Raw genomic sequence first — 22898 nt, 5'->3', positions numbered from 1 at the left:
TTGGACAGAGGTCTTATTTTGTCATCTGTGTAAAGGATAGATAGTGAAAGGCAGGAAATTAGATAGGAAGCTGTTCCATGAGGAAGGTGATGATATTGTGAGACATGATACTGGTTTTCAGTAAGGTGGCAGCTTCAAGAGAAGAGAAAAAGAGACTGATGTGAGACACACTGTGCAGACAATAAGAGATAAGAAAAAGAGGAGTCAAAGATGACCCTGAAGTCACAGATTTTAGGAATGGCTGGGACATGAGCACTCAACAGAAATAGGGGCATTTGGCAAGGTGGCAGGTCAGATGATTATTTCAGCAGTTGTTTGAAAGAGAGAGAGACTGGGCATAGGGAGACCAGAAAGAAGATAAGAGTCCAGGTAAGAAGGGGTAAAGGCCTGAGATGATGATAGCAGCACAGTGAGTGGAGTTCTAGAAGAGTATGATTCAAGAGACTTGAAACAGTCTTCACAAATAGAAAGATTTCATGTCTGGATGGAGAGAGAGAGAAAACAAAGATGATTTCAAAGACTGGAATTATCAGTAGAAACAGGGGGCAGCTAGGTGGCGCAGTGGATAAAGCACCGGCCCTGGATTCAGGAGTACCTTAGTTCAAATCCAGCCTCAGACACTTGACACTTACTAGCTGTGTGACCCTGGGAAAATCACTTAACCCCCATTGCCCTGCAAAAAAAAACAAAAAAAAAAGAAATAAGGGCTTGGAGATTTATAGGGGAGGTAGAGATGGCAATGGGGACAAAAAGAGACAGAGACAGAGGCAGAGATTTGCAATGAGACAGTATCAAAGTTGTAAGGACTCATATAAGGAAGTACTTGTTGAGGCCTGGAAGTAAGGGCAAGATTCATGGAAGAAGTAGTGTTGAAGTCTTGAAGGAGAGGTACATTTCAGATGGATGACAAGGAGGGACAGGCATTTGGGGGAGGGAGGAGGAATCGATCCAAGTTTATGAATTGGGCATCTAATACTTGCAAGGCCCTCTGCTTGGTGCTGTGTATGTGTTTGTGGTGGTAGGGGTGGGGAGGGTTAAATGTAATAAACATGAAAAGAGGAACAAAATGTGTATTGTGAGCTTCTGAAATTCTTTTCTGAGTCAGGGGCCGAGCTGTCTAGGAACTGAGCCAAGGACTTAGGCTGAGAGAATGCTGGGATACTGAGGGCAAAACCCACTTCTCCCTGACATGATGTATCTGAAAGCTGATTAAGAGTCCTCCTCAAGTCACTCAGTTTTTTACCAGCCAGAATTTTCAAAGGGTCAGCAGTTCTGGCTCACATCCCAGGATATATAGGTAAAATGTAATAAAGAGTCATAAACTAAACATTGAATCTGCAGAATTCAGAAACTGTTCTTGAAACCATTTGGAAATGTGTGGTTGTTCAACGATTAAGCCGCCATGGGTTTTGCATTTCCAGGAGGATGGAGTTGAATTTTACATTTGGTTATAAATCAGAGTCATTTGCTCATCTTGCTGGGCCCTCTGTACAGATTATTAAAAAAAAAAAAAACCCTCATCTTTTAATATGCGGCTGGCTTTTGGGCTTGGCGGGACGAAGAAAGGTAGGAGTTACGTGACTTTTTAAATAAGGTCATGGGGGTTTCTATAATTCTTAGAGTTACTTCTCTGGATGAAACTATTAATGGAGTTATTAAAAATTAAAACTCAAATATTCAGACTACCAGTGGGTGTAGCCGTCCAGATGAGAGTTTAGTATTTTTCTATTGTATCTATATTATTTGCCCAGAAACTTTGGTCAGAAAGTCTGGGGTTCTGAAGTCATCAAACCATTTGGAGAGATTTTTGGGATTCCATAGATCTCTAAACCACTACGGTTAGTTTTGTATTCAAAAGAAATGATTTATTAAGCTTTTAGGGTGGAAATGAAATCAAGAAGAACTGTTTTGTTTTGTTTTGAAATCTGAGGATTTTGAGAGCAGTTTTATGCAATGAGTGCTCCTGAAAAGTTTGTACTTTCAAACTTTTTGTAAATCAAGTTCTACTTTATATTCAGTATAAGCATTCATTATTTGAAATAACCTCATCGTGAAAAGTATGTTAGCTGAATGGCAAAGGGGAAGATGAAGAGACAGGGACAGTATGAGCAAAGTTTTGGGAGGCCAGAATGAGATTGGAATGTGTACATACAGTGAGGGGACTGGTAGGGACAATGTCAGATCTATGTATGTGGTAAGCCTCTCCTACTCACCAATTGCATAGATACTTGGGCACCAGCATGGTACAATGGAGAGACCACTGGCTCTGAAGTGAGGGCCCAGGTTGAAGCCCCACCATTAGGACCAGCTGTGTGACCTTGGAGAAGTGACTTAATGTCTCCAGGTCTCAGTTTCCTCAACTTTAAAATGAAAGAGTTGGACCTGATAGTGTCTGAATTTCCTTCAACTACTACCTTTTCTAAGAGACTGTTGTTAATCCCCCCCAACTGCTAGTGCCTCCTCTTCCAAGGGTTATCTACTTGTATCCACTCTATTTATGTATTGTATATACCTATTTATGTATATTGTATCTTCTTCATGTAAGTTCCTCGAGGGTAAGGAATGGTTTTGTTTTTAATCCTTGTATCCTCAGTGCTTACCAAGTGCTTGTACCAAGAGTAGCCCTTTGGAACAGTATCTATTGCCTCTTGAATCACCCATCATTTAGAGAAAAGAGAAGCTTCCCCTGGAGGGGTGTCAGGGCCCAATTTAGGGTGTAAGGTCTGGGAAAAACCCTTACCAGAGATGAGAATCTCCCATTGATAGGAGCTTCAGAAACCTGCTGACCCACCATTTGGCAAAAGTCCAGAATGAAAAGCAGCAAAAGTCCCCCAGAAAGCCAGAGCACAGATTATGATGTCAGCTGCTAAGTGCCTTCAAAGACCTACAAGCACATCACTGCGGAAGGTGCTGCAACAGAACGAGGTCTGGGAGCAGGAGGGTGGTTTTTTTATGACTATTAAAAAAATCACTGCAGTAAGGGCTCGTTCCAGGGCCCTGCGTTCAGAGATGTCTGTCTCGCCTTTACAGGGATGAGAGGCCCACTCCATCACTGGGAATTGCCATGGGCATCTTTCTGAGTGAATGTTTGGTTTATATACTTAGAAAAAAACACCCTCCAAATGTCAAAAATATTGCTCTCCTTCCCAGTGCTGACAGTGTTATAAGCAGGGTGTTTATCACAGCGCCAACAAAGTGTTTCTTGGGTGGATTAGTGCTTGGGCTCTTCATTGAGGGCTGAATGAAAGGGGCAATTAATTTCTTTCCTTGCTTTCCCAATCAGAGCTTTTGCATCAAGAGCAATTGAGTGGCTTAAACTTGGGAGGGATCACATAAACTTTCTGACAAGTGTCAGTAATTTCCAGAGCCCTAATTTAGATCCTCTTTTCTTTTTGATTAGATTATTGTGCTAGTGCTTTGTCTTGCAGACTCCAATCTCTCCATATTCCAATCCATCTTCAGTATCATTGTATAGATGTTCTAACAATCCTCTATTCTAACATCTTTAGTGGATCCCGATCATCATTCACTCAATAAAGTATTAACTCCCAATTATGAGTTTCCACAATATGTCTTCAACCTATCTCCCCAGGCATCCATTAGTCCTCCCCGGATGGCTCCCTAACCCACTGTTGTATCCTCTTCTGAGTTTATTTTCCTATGACATTCTGAATTTCTGGAAAGACCTCTCCCATCAATCCCCATGCCTCTATATCTGATTTTTGAAGTCTCTCCTTTCTTCAAAAACTAACTCTAAATAAAACTGGCATTTAACAAAATTTGCAGAATATTGTGTAAATATAATCCACATTCCTTGGCCATAGAGATCAACAAAAACCTCCAGGGACTATGTTGGGTTTCATCTTCAAGGTGAAAATAGAATGATGTTCTCCTCAAGTTTACATAGTTAGCCCAAAGTAATGATTTCTCCCCCAAAACGTTACAGACCTAATTTTTGGTCACACTGTGATGGTCTTCATTAGCCAGTCTGTAGCTGACTCATCAGGAGTGAGTATAAAAAGGGAGAGATTAATAAATGGAAGTGAACCAAAAATTTCCTAACCTAGAGTAGTTAAGCAAATGTGAACTAACCCCAGATAAAGGGGAAAAGGAAGGTGCTTTCTGTGACTGCTATGTGAATCCTATTTGGGATTACTTTGTCAGTTTAAGAGCTACCACCTCACTTTACTTCCCCTTTACTTCTGTGTGGGTGAGAATATTTACACCATGAGGGATTCCACTTCATGCCCTCACTCAGTGTTCTACTTACACCTATTCACCAGTATCTTCTAATATGTGGCTCCCTACATTACAAGTGGAAGCTATCTCCCATGGAATTATTATGAATGTCTGTCAGTGAGACCAATTCTTCTATAATGACTGCGATTAATATCTATTCAGCAATTGGTCGGTCATTTACTTTGTTCATCCAGTTCTTTGTTGGAAGCTATGGGGATCTAATCAAATTCAATAATTATTTATTAAGTGTCTACAGTATGTAAGGCACTCTGCTATGCTAGCTAGGGGTTACAAAGACAAAATGAAAAGTAGTCTGTGTTCTAAAAGAGTTTACATTCTACTGAGATTTTCAATGAGTTTGTTCATTCCAGGTCAGAGAGTTGTTTTTGCTCAAGGTAAATGTAGGTAGGGCATTTGTTTGTACCTGGAGACACATGGTTGAAATCTCAGGAGTCTATGTCTTGCCGTGTATACAAAGAGACAGATTATGGTTCAAATATGGGCAGTTTCAATCTTTCTACCTCCCTCATATCCAAACAAAGGAAGGTGCTCCTCCCTTCTTACCATATTCATGAATGCTACCCAGCTGAGCTCAAGCGAGTCCTATGGTCTCAGAAAAATGGGCCATGGTAGCCCTGCAGTAGAGAAATGGCCAAGATTTGTGAAGGTAAAGTGATGTCAATACTACTGGGCATATTCCACTTTGAAGAGGTAACATCACTCATGTTTATCCTTCCCCCTGGTCCTAGGAGTAGTGCTAGGGGAGAATACTGGTCATGGAGTAAGAAGCAAGCTACCTTAGATCTGTATTTTGCACAAAGAAGATGCTAAGATCTTTATGAAAGTAGAAACAAAGAGGTAGAGGGGTCTTGAGAATATATGGTATTGTAGATGGAGGGGCACCATAGGACGTTGTATGTTAGCATTGGAAGGGACTTCAGAGAACACCAATTCCCTCAATTTACAGATCGAAAAACTGAGGCTCAGAGAGAGGATGTGATTTGCCTGAAGTCAGACAGGTGGTAAGGGTTAGGCTGGAGATTGGAGGCTTTATAGGATATTTGAGTTCAAAAAGCAATCTGAAAAGCCCCTAATTGGTGGGAGTGGATGGAGGAGGGGAAGTTAAAGAAAGTTGTACTCTTTCTGAGTTACGCATCCTTCCCTACATGTTGATGTATCTCTCCCAGAGCCTCATCATCCATCAGCAGCCAGTCACGTCTCAAATCAAATCTCCTCTAAGTTCTCCCACTAACATATCAGTGCTACAAAGAGAGCAGTGACTAGCACTCCATCATTGCGTCTGGTCATCCATCAGTGTACTGATGAGCTGTTATTAATAATGGAGGGATAAAGGATATATATTCTCTTGCTCCTTTATTGTTATTGCCCTTAACTAATACTTAAAGAAGAAACATAGTCAATACACTTAATCTATGGTTTTCTCTGAACATTTTGGTAACAATTCATTTTAAGTGGTAGGCAATATCCAAGAACCTGCTACCATAAATCTGCGGTTTAATACAGCAAGGTCCCCCATCTGACGGGCTATGTTGAAATGCATGTACTTCCTTTTTATTATATTGCCACCATCTAGGAGGGCCTTAGCTAGTGGGGCAACTCTCTCACACATTTCTGCGTAGTCTCATCCATGAAGTGGTACAGTATTAGCCTTCCTGGATTTATCCATGCCCAGCAGTGAGATGCATTGGTAATATGGTGGACATCTCTCTGTGTAACTAGGCCATCTTTAAAGTGTTGGACCATTGGCTGCCAAGACGGAAGTACTTCTGTTTCCCTTAGTCAGGTACAATTCCAAGTTTGAGGAATGATGCAAGTACTGAGTGCCTCTCTCTGGGGCTGCATAGAATTATTCCAATCCACCAAAAACTCTCCAAGTGACACCCACTTGCTTCTCATTGCCTTTATGGGTTGTAGAACGGGGACAAAGAGTGATTCTGATGACAGTCACACAATAAGGCAAGTGACAGAACTGCCTCCAGAGTGTTGGAAAACAAATTTTCCCCCTCTCCCAAGAAAAAAGAATCCCACTTTCCTCTTGGAAGAAAGGTGGGGCACTAGGGATGCTGAGCTTTACATAACCTGGCAGATGGAGTCACTGTATCAGTATGTTGGGTTTTTGTTTTGTTTTGTTTTGTTTTTAGTGAGGCAATTGGGGTTAAGTGACTTGCCCAGGGTCACACAGCTAGTAAGTATTAAGTGTCTGAGGTTGGATTTGAACTCAGGTCCTCCTGACTCCAGGACCGGTGCTCTAGCCACTGTGCCACCTAGCTGCCCCTTGTATCAGTATGTTTTGCTAAGTGCTTTCTTTTTTTTTTTTTTTTGTGAGGCAATTAGGGTTAAGTGACTTGCCCAGGGTCACACAGGTAGTAAATGCCAAGTGTCTGAGGCCAGATTCGAACTCAGGATCTCCTGAATCCAGGGCCAGTGCTTTATCCACTGTGCCATCTAGCTGCCCCTAAGTGCTTTTCTTTATCAAGGCAGGTTTCTGTAGGATGGGATGGAGGGGAGGTTTCTTTGGAGGCAGCCCTATACCCAACACAGCATCCACACCACCAGGCCTGCAAACAGTTAATAGAGCTCTCCATTCTCAGTCTCAGACCCATGTGCCTAGCTAGCAACCAGGAGTGATAGTGTTGTGGGTTTTTTTAACCTTTGTTTTTCCTTTTCTTAAGTGAAAGGGTGTTGAATGGGGGACAGAGAGGGTGTCATCAGGGGATCAGTTTGGAACGGTTAGCTCTGCTAACTTCCTTAGTTTAGCAAGGTTGATCACCAAGTTAGCCAGAGTAACGTTTTTTTCAGCAATAGCAATTCAGAAATATCATCAAAAACAGGCATAGAGGTGTTTTGATGTGTGTCAGTGACAGGAGTGCCCACCCTGACAAAATCCCTGATCCTTGAGGTATAGAAATATAACTTCTAAAATGCAATGCCACCTAGGAATGATACATGTTTCAGACTTATTATCTATTTATAATCCCAGGTGCTACCTAAGAGCGTAGTCTAGTGATTTCCCATGCATGCATTTTTAGTGTCCTGAAATCAAATTTCAGGCCCTGAACCATATACCTATTCTTTCTCTAGTTACAGTTCCTGATGGCAGCTTAGAAATGGCATGGTGAGGGGGGCAGCTAGATGGCACAGAGGATAAAGCACTGGCCCTGGATTTAGGAGGACCTGAATTCAAATCCAGCCTCAGACACTTGACACTTACTGTGTGACCCTGGGCAAGTCGCTTAACCCTCATTGCCTCGCAAAAAAAAAAAGAAAAGAAAAGAAAAAGAAAAAGAAATGACATAGTGAAATAAGCACCAAATTTGGAATTCAAAGACATGAATTTGAATTCTGACTCTGCTTCCTTAGGAGTCTTTGAGTCTAACTTCCTATATTTTACACAAGCAAACTGAAGCCGAGAAATGTTAAGTGATTTGCCTAAGGTCACACAGTGTTAAATGTTATTAAGAGGCAGGATTTGGACCCTGGTGTGCCATCATGTGCAAGTTTCCTTGCTTCTCTATACCATTTTCCCAGGTATAAAATTAGGAAGATGGACAAGATGGCCTCTGAAGTCCCTTCCTGTTCTAAATCTTATGATAATCGGACTCCATAAATGCTCAGTCTATGGATACCAGGGACCATAGAACCAAAGATAAAGAGCTATCCTGACCTCAGAGGTCAGATAATCCAGCTCCCTCATTTTACAAAGGAGGAAATCGAAGCCCAGAGAAGTTAAATGAGTTATCCAAGGTCGCATAGGTAATGAGTGGCAGAACTAGCATTTGAACCCAGATCCTCCATTTCCAGATGCAGAATTCTTTCACCTATACCATGTTGCCTCACAAGAAAGCTGCACTGAACTGTTTTAAAATGCACTTAAAAGGTCAAATCCTCCTCCCCTAGCAGATGGTGGAAAGTTAAATGTTGTCTTTTCCTAGCATTTTCTTGTAGAATGCAAATGTTGTTTTTTCTATTTAGCACCTTACAAAGACCATCTACTGAGTTGTAGAGGGTTGTGATCTGCATAAGTGAAGGGGGTGCCCATATTGAAAACATGCATCCTTAAATTATTGAAGAGTTATCATTATGATGATGACAGAGGTGGTGACAGTAACAATTATGACTTGGCCGACATGGAGACTTACAGGGAGATTTTCTCCCTTCTCATGAATTTTGTTCCAACTTATAAATAAATGATGCTATTCCTAGTCTACTCTGTGGTAAGGGTAGTCTCTGATTTTTCAGGTAGACCAATAATTTTCAAATTATCTCTCCTGGACCTATTTTCTAGGTCGGCAGTTTTTCCCAGAAGATTTCACATTGCCCTCTATTTTTTTATTCATTTGGATTTTCTTTATTGTGTCTTGGTTTCTCATAAAGTCACTGGCTTCTATTTGTTCAGTCCTAATTCTTAGGCAATTATTTTCATCAGAGAGCTTTTGTACCTCCTTTTCCATTTGACTTTTCAAGCTGTTGACTTTTTTCTCATGTCTTTCCTGCATCACCCTCATTTCTCTTTCCATTTTTTCCTCTATCTCTCTAATTTTATCTTCAAAGTCCTTTTTGAGCACCTCTATGGCCCGAGACCAATTCGTATTTTTTCTTGGAAGCTTTAGATATAGGGGCCCTGATGTTGACATCTTCCTCTGAGGGTGCCCTTTGGTCTTCCTTGTTACTGAAGAAACTTTCTATGGTCTTCACCTTTCTCTGTTGGCTCATCTTGCCTTTCTTTTACTAGACTTTTAGCTCCTTAAAGTGGGGCACTGTTTCCAGGCTGCAGTATCCCAAGCTTAAGAAGTCCCAGGTGGTATGATTTAAGGAGAATCAGGTTCCTCCCTCACCCGGCCTGTTTCCTGGTCCTAGATGACCCCAGACCAACTTGCTAATCAACCAGCTTTGTGTGTTGTGGTTGTTAGCTCTGAAGAGCCTGTGCCCCTCCCCAATCTGGGCCACTTCTACTCAAGCCTACCTCCTGGTTCTCAGTAGGGGTGTAAAATCCAAGTTCTGCCTTAGTACCAGCATGGACCCCTATAGTCTCTCCCCTGCCCAGGGCTCAGCCCACTCACCAGACTGTGAGCTTAGTTCCAGACGACACTGGTGCTTCAGCTGATTCAGAGGCTCTGGGGGGTCTCCTTCTCTGGTGAGGACTTCCTGAGACTGGATCTATGTCAGGGTGACTGTGGGGTTGGGCTTGACTCCTGTATTAGCACAGCAGCTCCCTCCTTCTTACCTTCCAAGCTGTTCTTGGTTAGAAGATGATTTCAGCACATTCTTCTGTGAGTTTTGCTGCTCCGGGCATTTTCCTATGGCGTTATTTGGATGTTTTTGGAGCGATCATGTCATGAGTTTGGGAGCTCACTGCCTTTCCTCTGCCATCTTGGCTCCACCCTGGAAGAGAGCTCTTCTTTTTATCTATTAGTTTTCCTCCTAGTCTCTGATTTTTAATCATTGTGTTTAGGCTAAAGATCAGCACGAGACTTTTGATTTCATTAGCATAGCAAATTCCTTGTGTTGGCCAGAGAGGAAACCAGAGCTAGCCCAGTTGTTAGGAGGGCTGCTTGAAAGAGAGAGAAGAACTTTGAATAGTATAGTTTTAGAGGACATTCCTGGACTACTTTTAGGATATATTTCTCCTCCTCTTAAGACTAGGGGGTTGGGAGTGACAGGTGCCTATAGTGATTCACTGGCAGTGGAATAGTGAGTGAAATGTTGAAAGGATGCATTGTGCTTGAATTATTGCCCTTCTCTTTGATTTCCATCTCTTATCCATCCTCCTGACCACATTATTAGAATATATGAAATTCTGAGGCAGCTACATAGCCTAACAGGTAAGAGTACTAGTTCTGGAGTCAGGAAGACCTGATTTGATTTTATTTGAAAATCCAACCTCAAACAATTATTAGTTGTGTGACATTGGACAAGTCACCTAACTTCTCTCTCCCTCTTTTTCCTCAACTATAAAATGAGGACGATAATAGCACCTAATTCCCAAAGTTGTTGTAGGGATAAAATGAGATAATATTTGTAAAGTGCTCAGTAAACCTTAAGACACTATATAAATTATAATTATTATTGTCATAAGTATTGTTTTTAATTGAAAAAAAAAAGGTAACTTAGCGGATAGTGATCATGTCTTCAGAGTCACACAAACATTCTGCCTTGACTATGTCTTATTTCTACTGCTAGCCCAGGAGCTCTGTGAGGGACTTGTCATATTCCCCTCCTTACGTATCACCCTCCAAGGACAACACAGTACCAGCCCTTAATCAATTTTTGTTCATTTGAATTAAATATCAAATACCACATAGTCATTTTAGTGTTCATCATGATCAATTATTGGGGAGCCATCTTGAATTCCATACTGTGCCCTACACTAATATACAGAGTACTTTATTCACCTGGAAAAAGTCTAACAGTGCTTTCACATATATTGAATGATCACACAAGTATTGACTATCTGATTCATGTACTAGGCAAATACTATACCCAATAAAACATACTCTTTGAATTCAAAGAGTTTAAAGACTTTAAGTATTTGACATATGTTACCTTTGCTCTCCTATAACAGAAAAATAAGTTTGGAACTGAAAAGGACCTTGGAGGTTATGTAACGCAGCCCTCCTCTTTTAAAAATCAGGAATTTGAGATCCAGAGAAATTAATTCATTTGACCAGGATCACATAGGTAGCAAGTGATGAGTTTGGGATTTGAATTAAGGAACTTTGGCTCTAAATCTGGCATTCTTTCCACTGAACAGCACTGCCTCTAACAATATAAACTAACTGAGGGTTAAAGTCATGCTTTCATCTGCCTTCTGAATAGTACCTATCACAGTGTGAGTACATGGTGGGTGTTTAGGGCCAACTTGGTTGATTGGTTTAACTATTAGTCAATAGTCACTTTCTAGTACGGACCTTGAACAAAACAATTCACTCTCTGGATCTGCTTCTTTTCCTGTAAAATTCAGGGTTGGATGAGGTAATCTCTAACTTCCTTTCTAGTGGAAGATTGGATGGAATGTTGGACTTGGATTCAGGAGGACCTAAGTTCACATGCTACCTCAGACATTTCCTAGCTGTGTGACCCTGAGCAAGCCATTTGATCTTGCTCAGCCTCAGTTTTCTCATCTGTGAAAAAGGGGGATAATAATAGAACTTACCTCTTGTGGTTGATGTGAGGAATAGATGAAATAACATGTACAGCACATTAAAACCTTACGAGCTGAACACATGAAGCTTTAAACAGCTACTTCATATGACTATCAAGGAAAGGAAAGGGGAATCTTTTGTGAGAGGGAGACATCAGGGTTGAACAACTTCCCCACTGGAGTTGTATGATTTTGGACGGGACCTGCAATTCCATCAGTGTATGGAGCCCCCATTGAGAAACTCCTTCTATTGATTTAGCACCTATTCTGCTAATTATAAAAGTAGCCAAGAGTGTGACTTGTCCAGGGTCACAAAACCTCTATATGTCAAAAGTGGGACTTGAACCTGGGTCTGTATAATTACTCTATGTAAATCTTCCTCCCTTGGAGAAAACTTTCTTATTTTTTACGGATTCCATGCTGGCAACCCAAGAGTTGTCCATCTATTCTCAGCCATTGTAGAAGTTAGTGCTACTATGCTAGCATTTTCCCTGACTTTTCAGCTCTCTGTCATGAAGGGACAAGTTGCTAGCTTGATAGATGCTTCCATATATCCTAGCCTCCCATAGAGGGAACACTGTAAGACATCTCAACTTCGGAAGCTTGATTCATCTGCAAAAATTCTCTTGCCAACACCAAAAGGCCATAAAGTAATACTGGTATGACAAGAAGAAAATGACTTTGGTGTCATATCACTGCCCCCAATCTCCAATAGATCCCAGGATCCATGAGCTCATCTTTTCAAACAGAAGGGTTAAGAGATGCATTGCTCATCTTTTGTTCCCAGTTCACACCTTGTTAGGAGGGCGACCCAGCAATGAAGGAAGGTTCAAAGTTCCCTTAAGGAAACTATGGCTTAGATTAGGAAGAGAAGAAACCCATAAGTGTGCATCTGAAGAATTCCATGGAGATGCACTTGACACCTAATTTCCCCTGTAATTGGTTGTCTACTCTTGCCTAGTCTCAGATTGGGAACTGTTAGATTCATAAATTTTAGCATGGAAGGTACTTCCTTTTTTATTCCCTGCTTTCTTCAAAAAGAGCCAGGCTACTTTTCTCCCTATCTCTAACATGACTACAACACCCTCCTACTCTGCTAGAGGTCATACAGCCTAAAGAGACACCATTTGGTGTAGTGGAAAGAGCAATTGATTTGAAGTCAAAAGATGGAATGTAAATCTCAGGTCTTTAATTTAGACTTGTCGAACCTTGGGATGGGTAATTCCTCTCTTTGGGTCTGTTTTCTCCTCTGTAATTTGGATTAGAAGACCACTTTTTCAGCTTGAAATCCTGCAATGCCTGAATCGCCCAGCAATCTAAGGCTGCTGAGGTTAGTGATGGCTCAAAGATAGTATCTGACAAAATTGTAAGATCATAGATGAAGGGGTGGAAGAAACTTCCGAGGTTATCAAGTTCAACCACTCATTTTACAGATAAGGAAGCTAAGGCCTGAAGTAGCTCAGTGACCTATCCAAGGTCATCTAGATAGTAAATGACAAAACAGCTTCAGAGAGTCAACATGGTATAGTAGATAGATTGCTGGACTTGGAGTCATGAAGACCTAGGTTTGAATCATACCTCAAACTTTGTGGTCCTGGGAAGTCATTTTACCTCTCTGAGTCTCAGTTAATTGTAAGGGCTCTTCCAACCCTAAATCTATGATCCTCCTACTTCAAATCCAGAATCCTTTTCAAGATTTATCCAGCCAAAGTAGAGTTGAGGAATTTCCTGATGAATTTGGAGAGTACACTGGCTGCCAAGGTTCTCCTTTGACAAAATAGAAATTGTACTAGATCCCTAGTGACCTTTCCAATGTTAACATTTGGGAAATGTATTTTTTTCCAGGAGAGCCAGAAACAAAATATTTCCCTTTGCTATGTGCTTCCATTTCCCAGCAATGGCCAGGAGATTCAGAGGGATAAATGACCATTTCTTGCAAAGGAAGAAAAGATCTGGTAAGTCTTTTAACACCCTACTTATATCTTGCTATCAGTCAAGGTTCATGTTCATGTTCTTCCTTACATCAATATTTTTTTTCCCTAGCCCTCTGTTTAGAGCTGAGAGTCACACTGAGACAATGGAAGACTAAGGGAGGAAAGTAGGTTGAGTGAGTAAGTGTCTAAATGTGGCAGGTATATATAGATTCCTTGGACCTTAAGGCCCGGAGCAGGCTTTGCCCTGGATAGCCAATCACAGGTTCCATCTACAGCATAAATAATAACATTTAAGATGATAATGATGCTAATAATAGTATTTCAATGCATTTTTGGCCACGTGATCTCATTGCCATGGGTAATCTCTTCACTGCTGTAGGTGGCAAACCATCCATACCTTCTAATCCTGTGGGATTCTTATCATCCTTCTCATAGATCTGATGTGGGATAGAATTTGGGGTCAAATTGATCGTGAGTCATCCCAAAAGAATTACAAGACTCAGTGACTCGGTTTCCCAAGTTTTATTGCAATACTGTGGGTGGCCACGGGGAGAGAACCAGAATAGTGGAAAGGTATCTCTCCAATAGTGAAAGAAAAGACATTTATATTTATCGTATGGATAAATTGATTATCAGTCTCATTATAATAATCTCTACCTTGAAGGTACAGGGGAGAGCCTGTCCTTCTCATTATAATATTCTCCACCTAGGGGTGTTACAGGGGAGGGCTTATCCTAATTTGGAGTTCCTTGGGTCCTAAGCCAACCCCTGAGGCGGGTACCTTTTTCTTGGAGGTGTGTTTTTGGTGTTTACAAGTCATAAGGTGAATCTGGGACAAATTTGGCCTTTTTTGCACATCTCTTTCTGATTCCCATGGCTAGTTTCAAAATATCTCCATTTTCATTAGAATTTCTATATCCTTGTCATTTAGTCTAAGGTCATCATGGCCTTTCTCCCTCTGTTCCCGTTATGGGCACTGATTTCTGTGGGTACAAGAACCTAGTATGCTGACTTGTAAGCTATCCATTAACTGGGGTCTAACTCCCTTTTGGAGCTAATATCTGAAGTAAAGCTTGGGTCTTAGGTTTTTCTATGAACCCCTTTTTGCCTCCTACATCAGATCCACCATAGTGGATCAACCTATTTGTAGAATGGAGGGAGGTCCTCTACATCTTTAAATATTTTGTGATATTGATGAACACTTGGGTTCCATCTGTTATCTTTTGCTCTCATTATAGGATTACTCACCTACTTTCCAAGGTTTTTCACTCTGGAACACCCCTCCATTATGTTGACCCCCTTTTCCCACTGAAGAGTTCCTTCTAGGGCTTCTACTTTGGAGATGGCCGTAGGCCAACCAGACTTAATTTCCCTACTAGCTTTGCTTCTAACTCTCCAGGATTTGGGGACTTTGCAGCCATGACCCCAGAGGATACCTTCTGCCCCTTCATTTCGCTCTTCAACTCCCTTTATGTATTGTCTTATTCTGTAAAAACGTAAACTCTTTGAGGGCAAGAACTATCTTTTATTTTGCTTGTCTTTGTATCCCAGTAAGTACTTAACAAACGCTTATTCCCTGCCTGCCTGCCAAAGCATGTGTAATGTGTGTGTGTGTGTGTGTGTGTGTAAAATACATGTGTATGTATGTATTTTCATGCACACACATGTATCTATCTATCTATCTATCTTTTGTCTCATCTTGCATGCAATTATTAGTAGGGGCAACTAGGTGGCACAGTGGATTCAGGAGGACCTGAGTTCAAATCCAGCCTCAGACACCTGACACTAGCTGTGTCACTTAACCCTCACTGCCCCACAAAAATAAAAAAATAAAACAATAAACAAACAAAAAACTGACCCAAGGGCTATGTGTGCTGTAGTAGATAATACACTGTAGCTTATTTCCATTCATTGCCCTTTTGGTCACTCACAGTTTTATTTCATTAGCTATCAGGGTGTTCTGTGGTAACCATTTACCATCAGTGGCAGAAGAAAAAAAAAACAGAAAAAAAGAAAGTTACATGATAGCTTTATTATGTATTTAAAAGGAATAGCGAGTAGTACACAATAGATTTGTAGTTTCACATGCAATCATCTTTTTTTAATTCAACTGTGTTATGGCAATGCTTATGCTATTTTATAAATTAAAAATTAAATTAAATTTTTAAAAAGCTGGGCATTTTGTGTTGGAATAGTAGGGGACATTTGGGGGCATTAGTGAGAGCACATAATTGCTATACAGCTTCCTATGTACAATGCAGCCTGACTGCAACTCAACCTGTACCTGAAAAAGAATCCCCTCCATTAATACTCAAAGTGTGGTTTTAGAAGCTTTGTTTAAATATCTCCTGAGAGGGGCAATCCCCCATGTTTTCAGACAGGCCACTTGCTCCATTTGATGGCCAGCTTTGTCTGGAATCAAGCCTAAATATGCCTCTTTATTAACTTTCACTTGCTGTTTCTAGGTCTACCCCCTGGGGCCAAGCAGAACAAATCTAATCTCTCTTCTATATGACAGCATACTTGAATACACCTATTTTATGCCTCCCCCTCCAACCCTTCTCCTCTTCAAGATAAATGTCCTCTATTCCTTCAATGGATCTCCATATAGCAAAATCTCAAGGCAACAATAACTCACATTTATATGTGCTTTAATGTTTATAAAATGCTCCCCTTACAGCAGCTCTGAGGCAGTTAATAAAAGAATCATCCCCATTTTGTAGCTGGGGAAACTGTGGCCAAGAGAAGCTGAAGAACCTGCTCATGGTCACACAACTCATCAGCTTCAGACCCAGCTTTCTGCCAAGTCCACACTCTTTCCACAACCTTCCTAACTCCTTTCTCCTCAAAGTTCTGGTCCCATGGTAATTATTTATTTGCCTGACCAGGCTATGTGTTTGTTGTTGCTGTTCAGTTGTTTTCAGTTATATCTGACTCTTCTTGACCACATTTGGGGTTTTCTTGGCAAAAATACTAGAGTGGTTTGTCGTTTCTTTTTCCAGCTCATTTTACAGATGAGGAAACTGAGGCAAACAGGGTTAAGGGACTTGCCCAGGATTACACAGCTAGTAAGTGTCTGAGGCCAGATTTGAACTTAAGAGGATGAATCTTCCTGACATCCAGCCCGGCATTCTATTCACTGTGCCACCTACCTGTCCATGGATATGTATACTGATATCTTAATTCAGTGCACCAACAACCTGTCATGAGTTGAATAATAAGCATTCTTCATGCAGTAGTTTTTGTTTTCCCCTGAATACTTGTTAGATTTCTTTTGAGAGGCCAAAGATCTCACTGAAGAAGCACTGTAGTATTTCAGGATCGGATGCTATCAGAATAGTGGTATGGACAAACAGGAACATCTGAAGAACATTGTCATCTAGAGAGGATACCTCTTAAATTTGATCTCGGTGCAAGACATTCTCCATTATACTGGTGAGCAACATTGGCAGGCACAGACCTCCCAGGGTTATGCCCTTGTTTAGTAATGATTCTCAGGGAGTTGTTGAACAAAGTTAGCTCTGTGGTTGCATTTCTCAAGAAATTTTAGATCCTCTTAACACATACCTAAGAAATTTCCTGTTGGAATAGAGCCATTTGAGTTTAAGTTTAAGGCTGTATTTTGTTTTATTGATTTAAAAGCTTCCCTCACTCCACAATCAACAAATACTGGAATATAAGAATGCAAATGTGGCAGTTCCACTGTCATTGATGAAAAGATTACATCATTAAAGGTACCCTGCAAAATATGTTCCATTTTGTATCTGTTAGTTGTCTTCATTTCAATTTGCTCTTTAACAAAATGTTTGTGGATATTCTAGCTTGAGTTGTATGCCAACCTTTCTGTGCCTTTGCTTTTCCCTTTATTGCATTTTAATGTTTAGTGAGCTGATATTTTACCCATAATCTTCTGTTTTGCTCCTTAACAATATTTCACAAGTTAATTTTCACTTACCCTTGGTGGCTATATATCATTGCTTGGCAAATAATAAAATGTTTGGTGACTGAAGCAGTTTCTGAGTCTTATGGCTTCCTCGTTGTAACTTTTATATCTGTTAAGCCTCTCTAAGAAGAAGTAATCAGAATCAATGTCTTTACTTTCATCTACTTTCCTTTTTTTGCAGAATCAAGAGCTTCTTTAATAGGTCAGGTTGAAGTTGTTATAATTACCTGCGGTGTATTATAATGTTCATTTGTTTCTTCTGATTTGGTATTGCTTTTGACCTTTGCTCTAATTCATCATTTGCCTCCCTTGCCCTATGCCTCTACCAGCCACTCACAAAGGTAGTCTCCCTTTGATCTTGCCATCACCCACAAATGTACCCCATTAACAATTCTGAAACCCTCTCATCTGATCATAATCTTTTGGATTTTCACCTCTCCCTCTCCCATGCCTTACCAAACCCTACTCTTTCTCTATACCATCACCTATAATCCCTTGACTCCTCAGTTCTCTCCTAGACCATTTCCCTTGTACCAGTCACTTTCTCTTCTTTCTCCCATGTTTACCCCTTGGTAAAACAATTCAAACTCTATATTGTCCTTGTCTTTTGGGTCCCTAGTCCTCATCATTTCACTGATTGCACTCACTGATTGTACCCTGCCAACCTTCAACCTTGGATCACTCCTGTCTTTCCATGCCTTTGTTTGTATACATGTGCTGCTGAATGAAGGTGAAGAAACTCACATAACCATTCTGATTGGGTCCACACATTTATGTTACATAATCTCAATTGGGCCCTCACTGCTGCTAGGCCATCTTTATATATAATTCCCTTATCAACTCACTATCCCACTCTCCACAGTGGCTCTTCCAAACCATTTCATCCTTCCTTAAGCTTCCAGTGGCTCCCCCTCTCCCACCATCTCAGTTGAGAACCTTGCCTCATATTTTATAGAGAAAAATTAGACCATTCATCATGAGCTCCCTCATCTCCCTCTTGCTCATTTCAAATCATGCAGGTGCCTTCTGCCAATATGTCCTCCTTCATCCCTGTCTCATAGGATGAAGTGTCCTTACTCCTAACCAAGACTAACATCTCTTTCTGCTCAATCCTCATTTATCCTGTCTCATTCAACAGATTGCCCCCTCTGTTGTCCCCATTCTATCACTTATTTTCAATTTCTCCCTGTCTATTGGCTCCTTCCCTACTGCCTACAAATATATCAACGTCTCCCCCATTCTCAAAAAACTTTTACTTGATCCTTCCATTCTGACTAACTACCATTCTATAACTCTTCTTCTGTTTGGGGGCAAACTCCTTGGAAAAGCTATCTACAGTATATGTACCTCTGCTTTCTCTCTTATCACTTCCTCAACCCGTTATAATCTGGCTTCCAAACTCAACTTTCAATGGAAATTGCCCATGATCTCTTAACTGACAAATCCAATGGCCCTTCTCCATTCTCCTCCTACTCCTTGGTTTTTTTTGTAGCCTTTGACATTGTTGGTCACCCTGTCCTTCCTAATACTCTCTTCTCTCTAGGTTTTCAGGACATCCCTCTGTCCTGGCCCTCCTCCAACCAATTTGATTGCTCTTTCTGAGTCTTTTTTTTTTTTTAGTAAGGCAATTGGGGTTAAGTGACTTGCCCAGGGTCACACAGCTAGTAAGTGTTAAGTGTCTGAGTCCGGATTTGAACTCAGGTACTCCTGACTCCAGGGCCGGTGCTCTATCTACTGCGCCATCTAGCTGCCCCTCTGAGTCTTTTTTGCTGAATCTTTATTCAGATCACACCCTCTATCCATCCATGTCCCAAAGGGTTCTGTCCTGGGCCTTCTTCTCTTCTCCCTCTGTACTTGGTGATTTTATCAGCTCCCACAGATTTTATTACCATCACTATGCTGACAATCCTCAAATCTACCCATCCTGCCTTAACCTCTCTGCTGACCTTTAATCTTGTATCTCCAACTGTCTTTCAGATATCCTGAACTGGATGTCTAGTAGACATTTTAAACTCAACATTTCCAAAACAACTCATTATCTTTTCCCCTAAATCCTCCCCATTCCTATTAGTGTAGAGGGCAACACCATCTTCACAGTCCCTGAGGCTTACAACCTAGTTGTCACCCTTGATTCCTCACTATCTCTCACTCCCTATATTCAATCTGTTACTAAGGCCTATTGATTTCACCTTTGCAAAATCTCTTTTATATACCCCTTTCAGGAGGCAGCTAGGTGGCACAGTGGATAAAGCACTGACCCTAAATTCAGGAGGACCTGAGTTCAAATCCAGCCTCAGACACTTGACACTTACTAGCTGTGTGACCTTGGGCAAGTCACTTAACCCTCATTGCCCTGCAAAATATAATGATCATCATCATCATAATAGTAATAATAATAATAATAATAATATAGCCCTTTCTGTCCTCTAACACTACCACCACTCTGCTGTAGTCCTTGCCACATAACACCTGAGCTGTTGAAATAGCGAAAGATGCTATCCACTTTCAGGGAAAAAAACTGATAAATAGATGTGTAGAATAATTTTACATATATATGTGTGTGTGTGTGTGTGTATTTATGTATTATATATGTGTGTATATATACATATGTATTATATATTTGTGTCTGATGTTTATATATATACATAAATATATTTGAGGTGTGTGTGTCTGATGGTAGATATCTCTAGGGTATGGTGGGAGGGGGGAAGAAAATAAAGAAAATAAAGATATTTACATGATAACTTTAATATATATTTAAAAGGAATAGCAAGTTGAATATAATAGATTTGCAATTTCATGTGCAATCATCTTTTTTTATTCTACTATGTTATGGAAATCCTTGTTTTATTCCATAAATCAAAAAACAAATAAATAAATAGATGGGGGAAAAAAGAAAAAGAAATAGCCTGCTGGTAGACTTGCCTGCCCCAAGTCTCTCCCCATTCCAATCCATCCTCCATTCAGCCACCAAAGGGATTTTCCTAAAGCACAGGTCTGATCATGTCACTCCTCTATTCAACAAACTCCACAGGTTTCCTATTGACTCCAGGATCAAATACAAAATCCGCTGTTTGGGATTCAAAGCCCTTGATAATTTAGTTCCCTATTATCTTTTCAGTCTTCTTAGACTTTACTCCTCACTACCTACTCTTCAAACCAGCAACTCTGACCTCCTTGCTGTTCTACAAACAAGACATTTCATCTCTCAGCTCCAGGTATAATCCCTGGCTGTTCCCTGATCCCAGAATTCTCTCCCTCCCCATCTTCACTTACTGGCTTCTCTGGCTTCCTTTAAGTCCTACCTAAAATCCCATCTACTACAGGAAGCTTTTCGCAATGGCTCTAAATTCTAGTGCCTTCTCTCTCTTATTTCCTGTTTCTTCTCTGTGTGTGGGAGTGGAGGGGGGGTGGGGGTATCTCTCCAATTAGCTTGTGAGCTCCCTAAAGACAGGGACTGCCTTTTATTTCTTTTTGTATGCCCAGCTTTAGGACAGTGCCTGGAATATAAGAGGTGCTTACTACATGTTTATTGACTGACTACATAGATAATTGCATAAAGAAACTCTACCTGGGGCAGCTAGGTGGTACAGTGGATAGAGCACCAGCCCTGGATTCCGGAGGATCTGAGTTCAAATGTAGCCTCAGACACTTAACACTTACTAGCTGTGTAACCCTGGGCAAGTCACTTAACCCCAACTTCCTCACCCAAAAAAAGAAAAAGAAACTCTAAGCAGATATTTCCCATCTGTCCATTAAGAAATATTCAAATTCATTTTTTGGTGAAGTTCATTTCTCACCTTTCAACTCTCAAAGAAAGTAGCAATGATAATATAAATATGATACTTCCAAATAATCTACAAATATTTGGCCTCTTTCATTTCATAATCTTGAAATATATTTTCCAACTTTTTTTTTGTCCTAGTCTTTTCCTCTACCCAATTTTATAGTTGTCACTTTGTATCGAATTAAATGTTGACTGTGGGAGCTAGGTGGTGCAGTGGATAGAGCACCAGCTCTGGAGTCAGGAGGATCTGAGTTCAAATGTGGTTGCATGACACTGGGCAAGTCACTTAACCCCAATTGCTTAAAAAAAAAAATTATATGTTGACTTCTCATGAAGGGTCTTGTCAAGTGCTTTATAGAATTTCTCCAACACTTAATCCTCTTTAACCAACATTGAGATGCAAGTTGCAATTATTTTCATAATGTCCTGTTTGCTTAACCTTATCATGAACACTTCAAAGTGATATGATCAAGGGTCCCATGAATGGGTCTTCTCATCTTTGGATACCAATAACACCAGTCCTTTCAAATCTGGTGATAACTTAGAAAGAGTTTTCAGGGGAACTGGCCAGTAGTTTGTCCATCCTTATTTCTGTGCTATTTATAATTTCTATCACAGACTTGGGTAAAACCCAATGCATTATGAGCCCTATTTTCCAGTGACACAAAACTGGGAGAAAGAGCTAAAAAACTGGAAGATGGAGTCATTCACATCTGGAAAGATCTCAGTGGGTTAGAATGATAGGCCAAACTAAGTAAGATGAAATTTAATAGAGATAAGTATTATTCTCTTGTTTAAGAATCAACCACCTGGTCGGCTGCCCCAGCAGAGCGGTTGCTGTCCAGTGGCGTCCATGACGAGGAGGGCACAGGCCGCCTGTGGAGGTCGCTGACCTTCTTCGTTGCACTCTCGGGGTGGCAGTCAGCATGCTGAACGCCTACCTGAAGTCGCGGGAGCATCACAAACAGCCAAATTCGTCCCCTACCCGCATCTCCGCATCTGGACCAAGCCCTTTCCATGGGGAGATGGAAACCATACTCTGTTTCATAACCATCATATCAATCCTCTCCCAACCGGTTATGAAGATGAGTTAAGAAAACTTAGACCATACTAATCAAGCACTGGGGGACCACAGCAGCTGATGGACCATCCTTTCCTCTGTATGTGGATCAGAAAATTATATGGGACCTTAAGTTAACTTCCATCACACAGTAACAAATATGCTGACCTTTTATCATTTTGCTTGTGATTGAGAAGGCTTAAATAAATAATTCTTACCTTAAAAAAAAAATCAACCACCTGAGGGCAGCTAGGGGTCGCAGTGGATAAAGCACCGGCCCTGAATTCAGGAGAACCTCAGTTCAAATCCGAACTCAGACACTTGACACTTACTAGCTGTGTGACCTTGGGCAGGTCACTTAACTCCCATTGCCCCCCCCACACACAAAAAAAGAATCAACCACCTATGTACAACTTTGTACAAATACAAGCATGACTAGCTTGTATGAAGTTTTTATGAAGGAAATCTAGTTGTTTTAGTGAACTACAAGCACAAAAGTAATCAACAGCATGATATACCTGCCAGAGAAGGTGTCACTATCTTAAAGTTGCAGTAAGGCAGGCACAGAGTGCAAACCAAGGGAGGCAGCAGCTCTTTTGTATTCAGCCCTGGTCAGACTTCACCTGGAGTACTGCCTTCAGTTCCCACATTTCAGAAAGTATAAAGAGAAGCTGTAGTGCATCCAGAAGAGCATACCCACCGTAGTTAGAGAACTGATGATACTAAATGAGGATGAAGTGAAAGAATTCAAACTCAACCCGTGTGAAAGAGAA

The 22898-nt window shown here is 40.8% G+C and overlaps 1 protein-coding gene across 1 annotated transcript; it reads left to right on the top strand.

The window, feature by feature from the left end:
• Nucleotides 1-1529: 1529 nt before the first annotated feature.
• Nucleotides 1530-22179, top strand: LOC122738989 (cytochrome c oxidase subunit 6A1, mitochondrial-like). Its single transcript, XM_043980861.1, is given in 5 exon segments — nucleotides 1530-1566; nucleotides 17898-18008; nucleotides 21865-21972; nucleotides 21975-22034; nucleotides 22037-22179. Coding segments are annotated over 5 exon segments (459 nt in total).
• The last annotated feature ends 719 nt before the right edge of the window (nucleotides 22180-22898 follow it).

The sequence above is a fragment of the Dromiciops gliroides genome, chromosome 2, assembly GCF_019393635.1.
Source record: "Dromiciops gliroides isolate mDroGli1 chromosome 2, mDroGli1.pri, whole genome shotgun sequence".
NCBI lineage: Eukaryota > Metazoa > Chordata > Mammalia > Microbiotheria > Microbiotheriidae > Dromiciops > Dromiciops gliroides.
The sequence above is the reverse complement of the archived record's forward strand: the minus strand, read 5'-3'. Positions and strand labels throughout refer to the sequence as shown.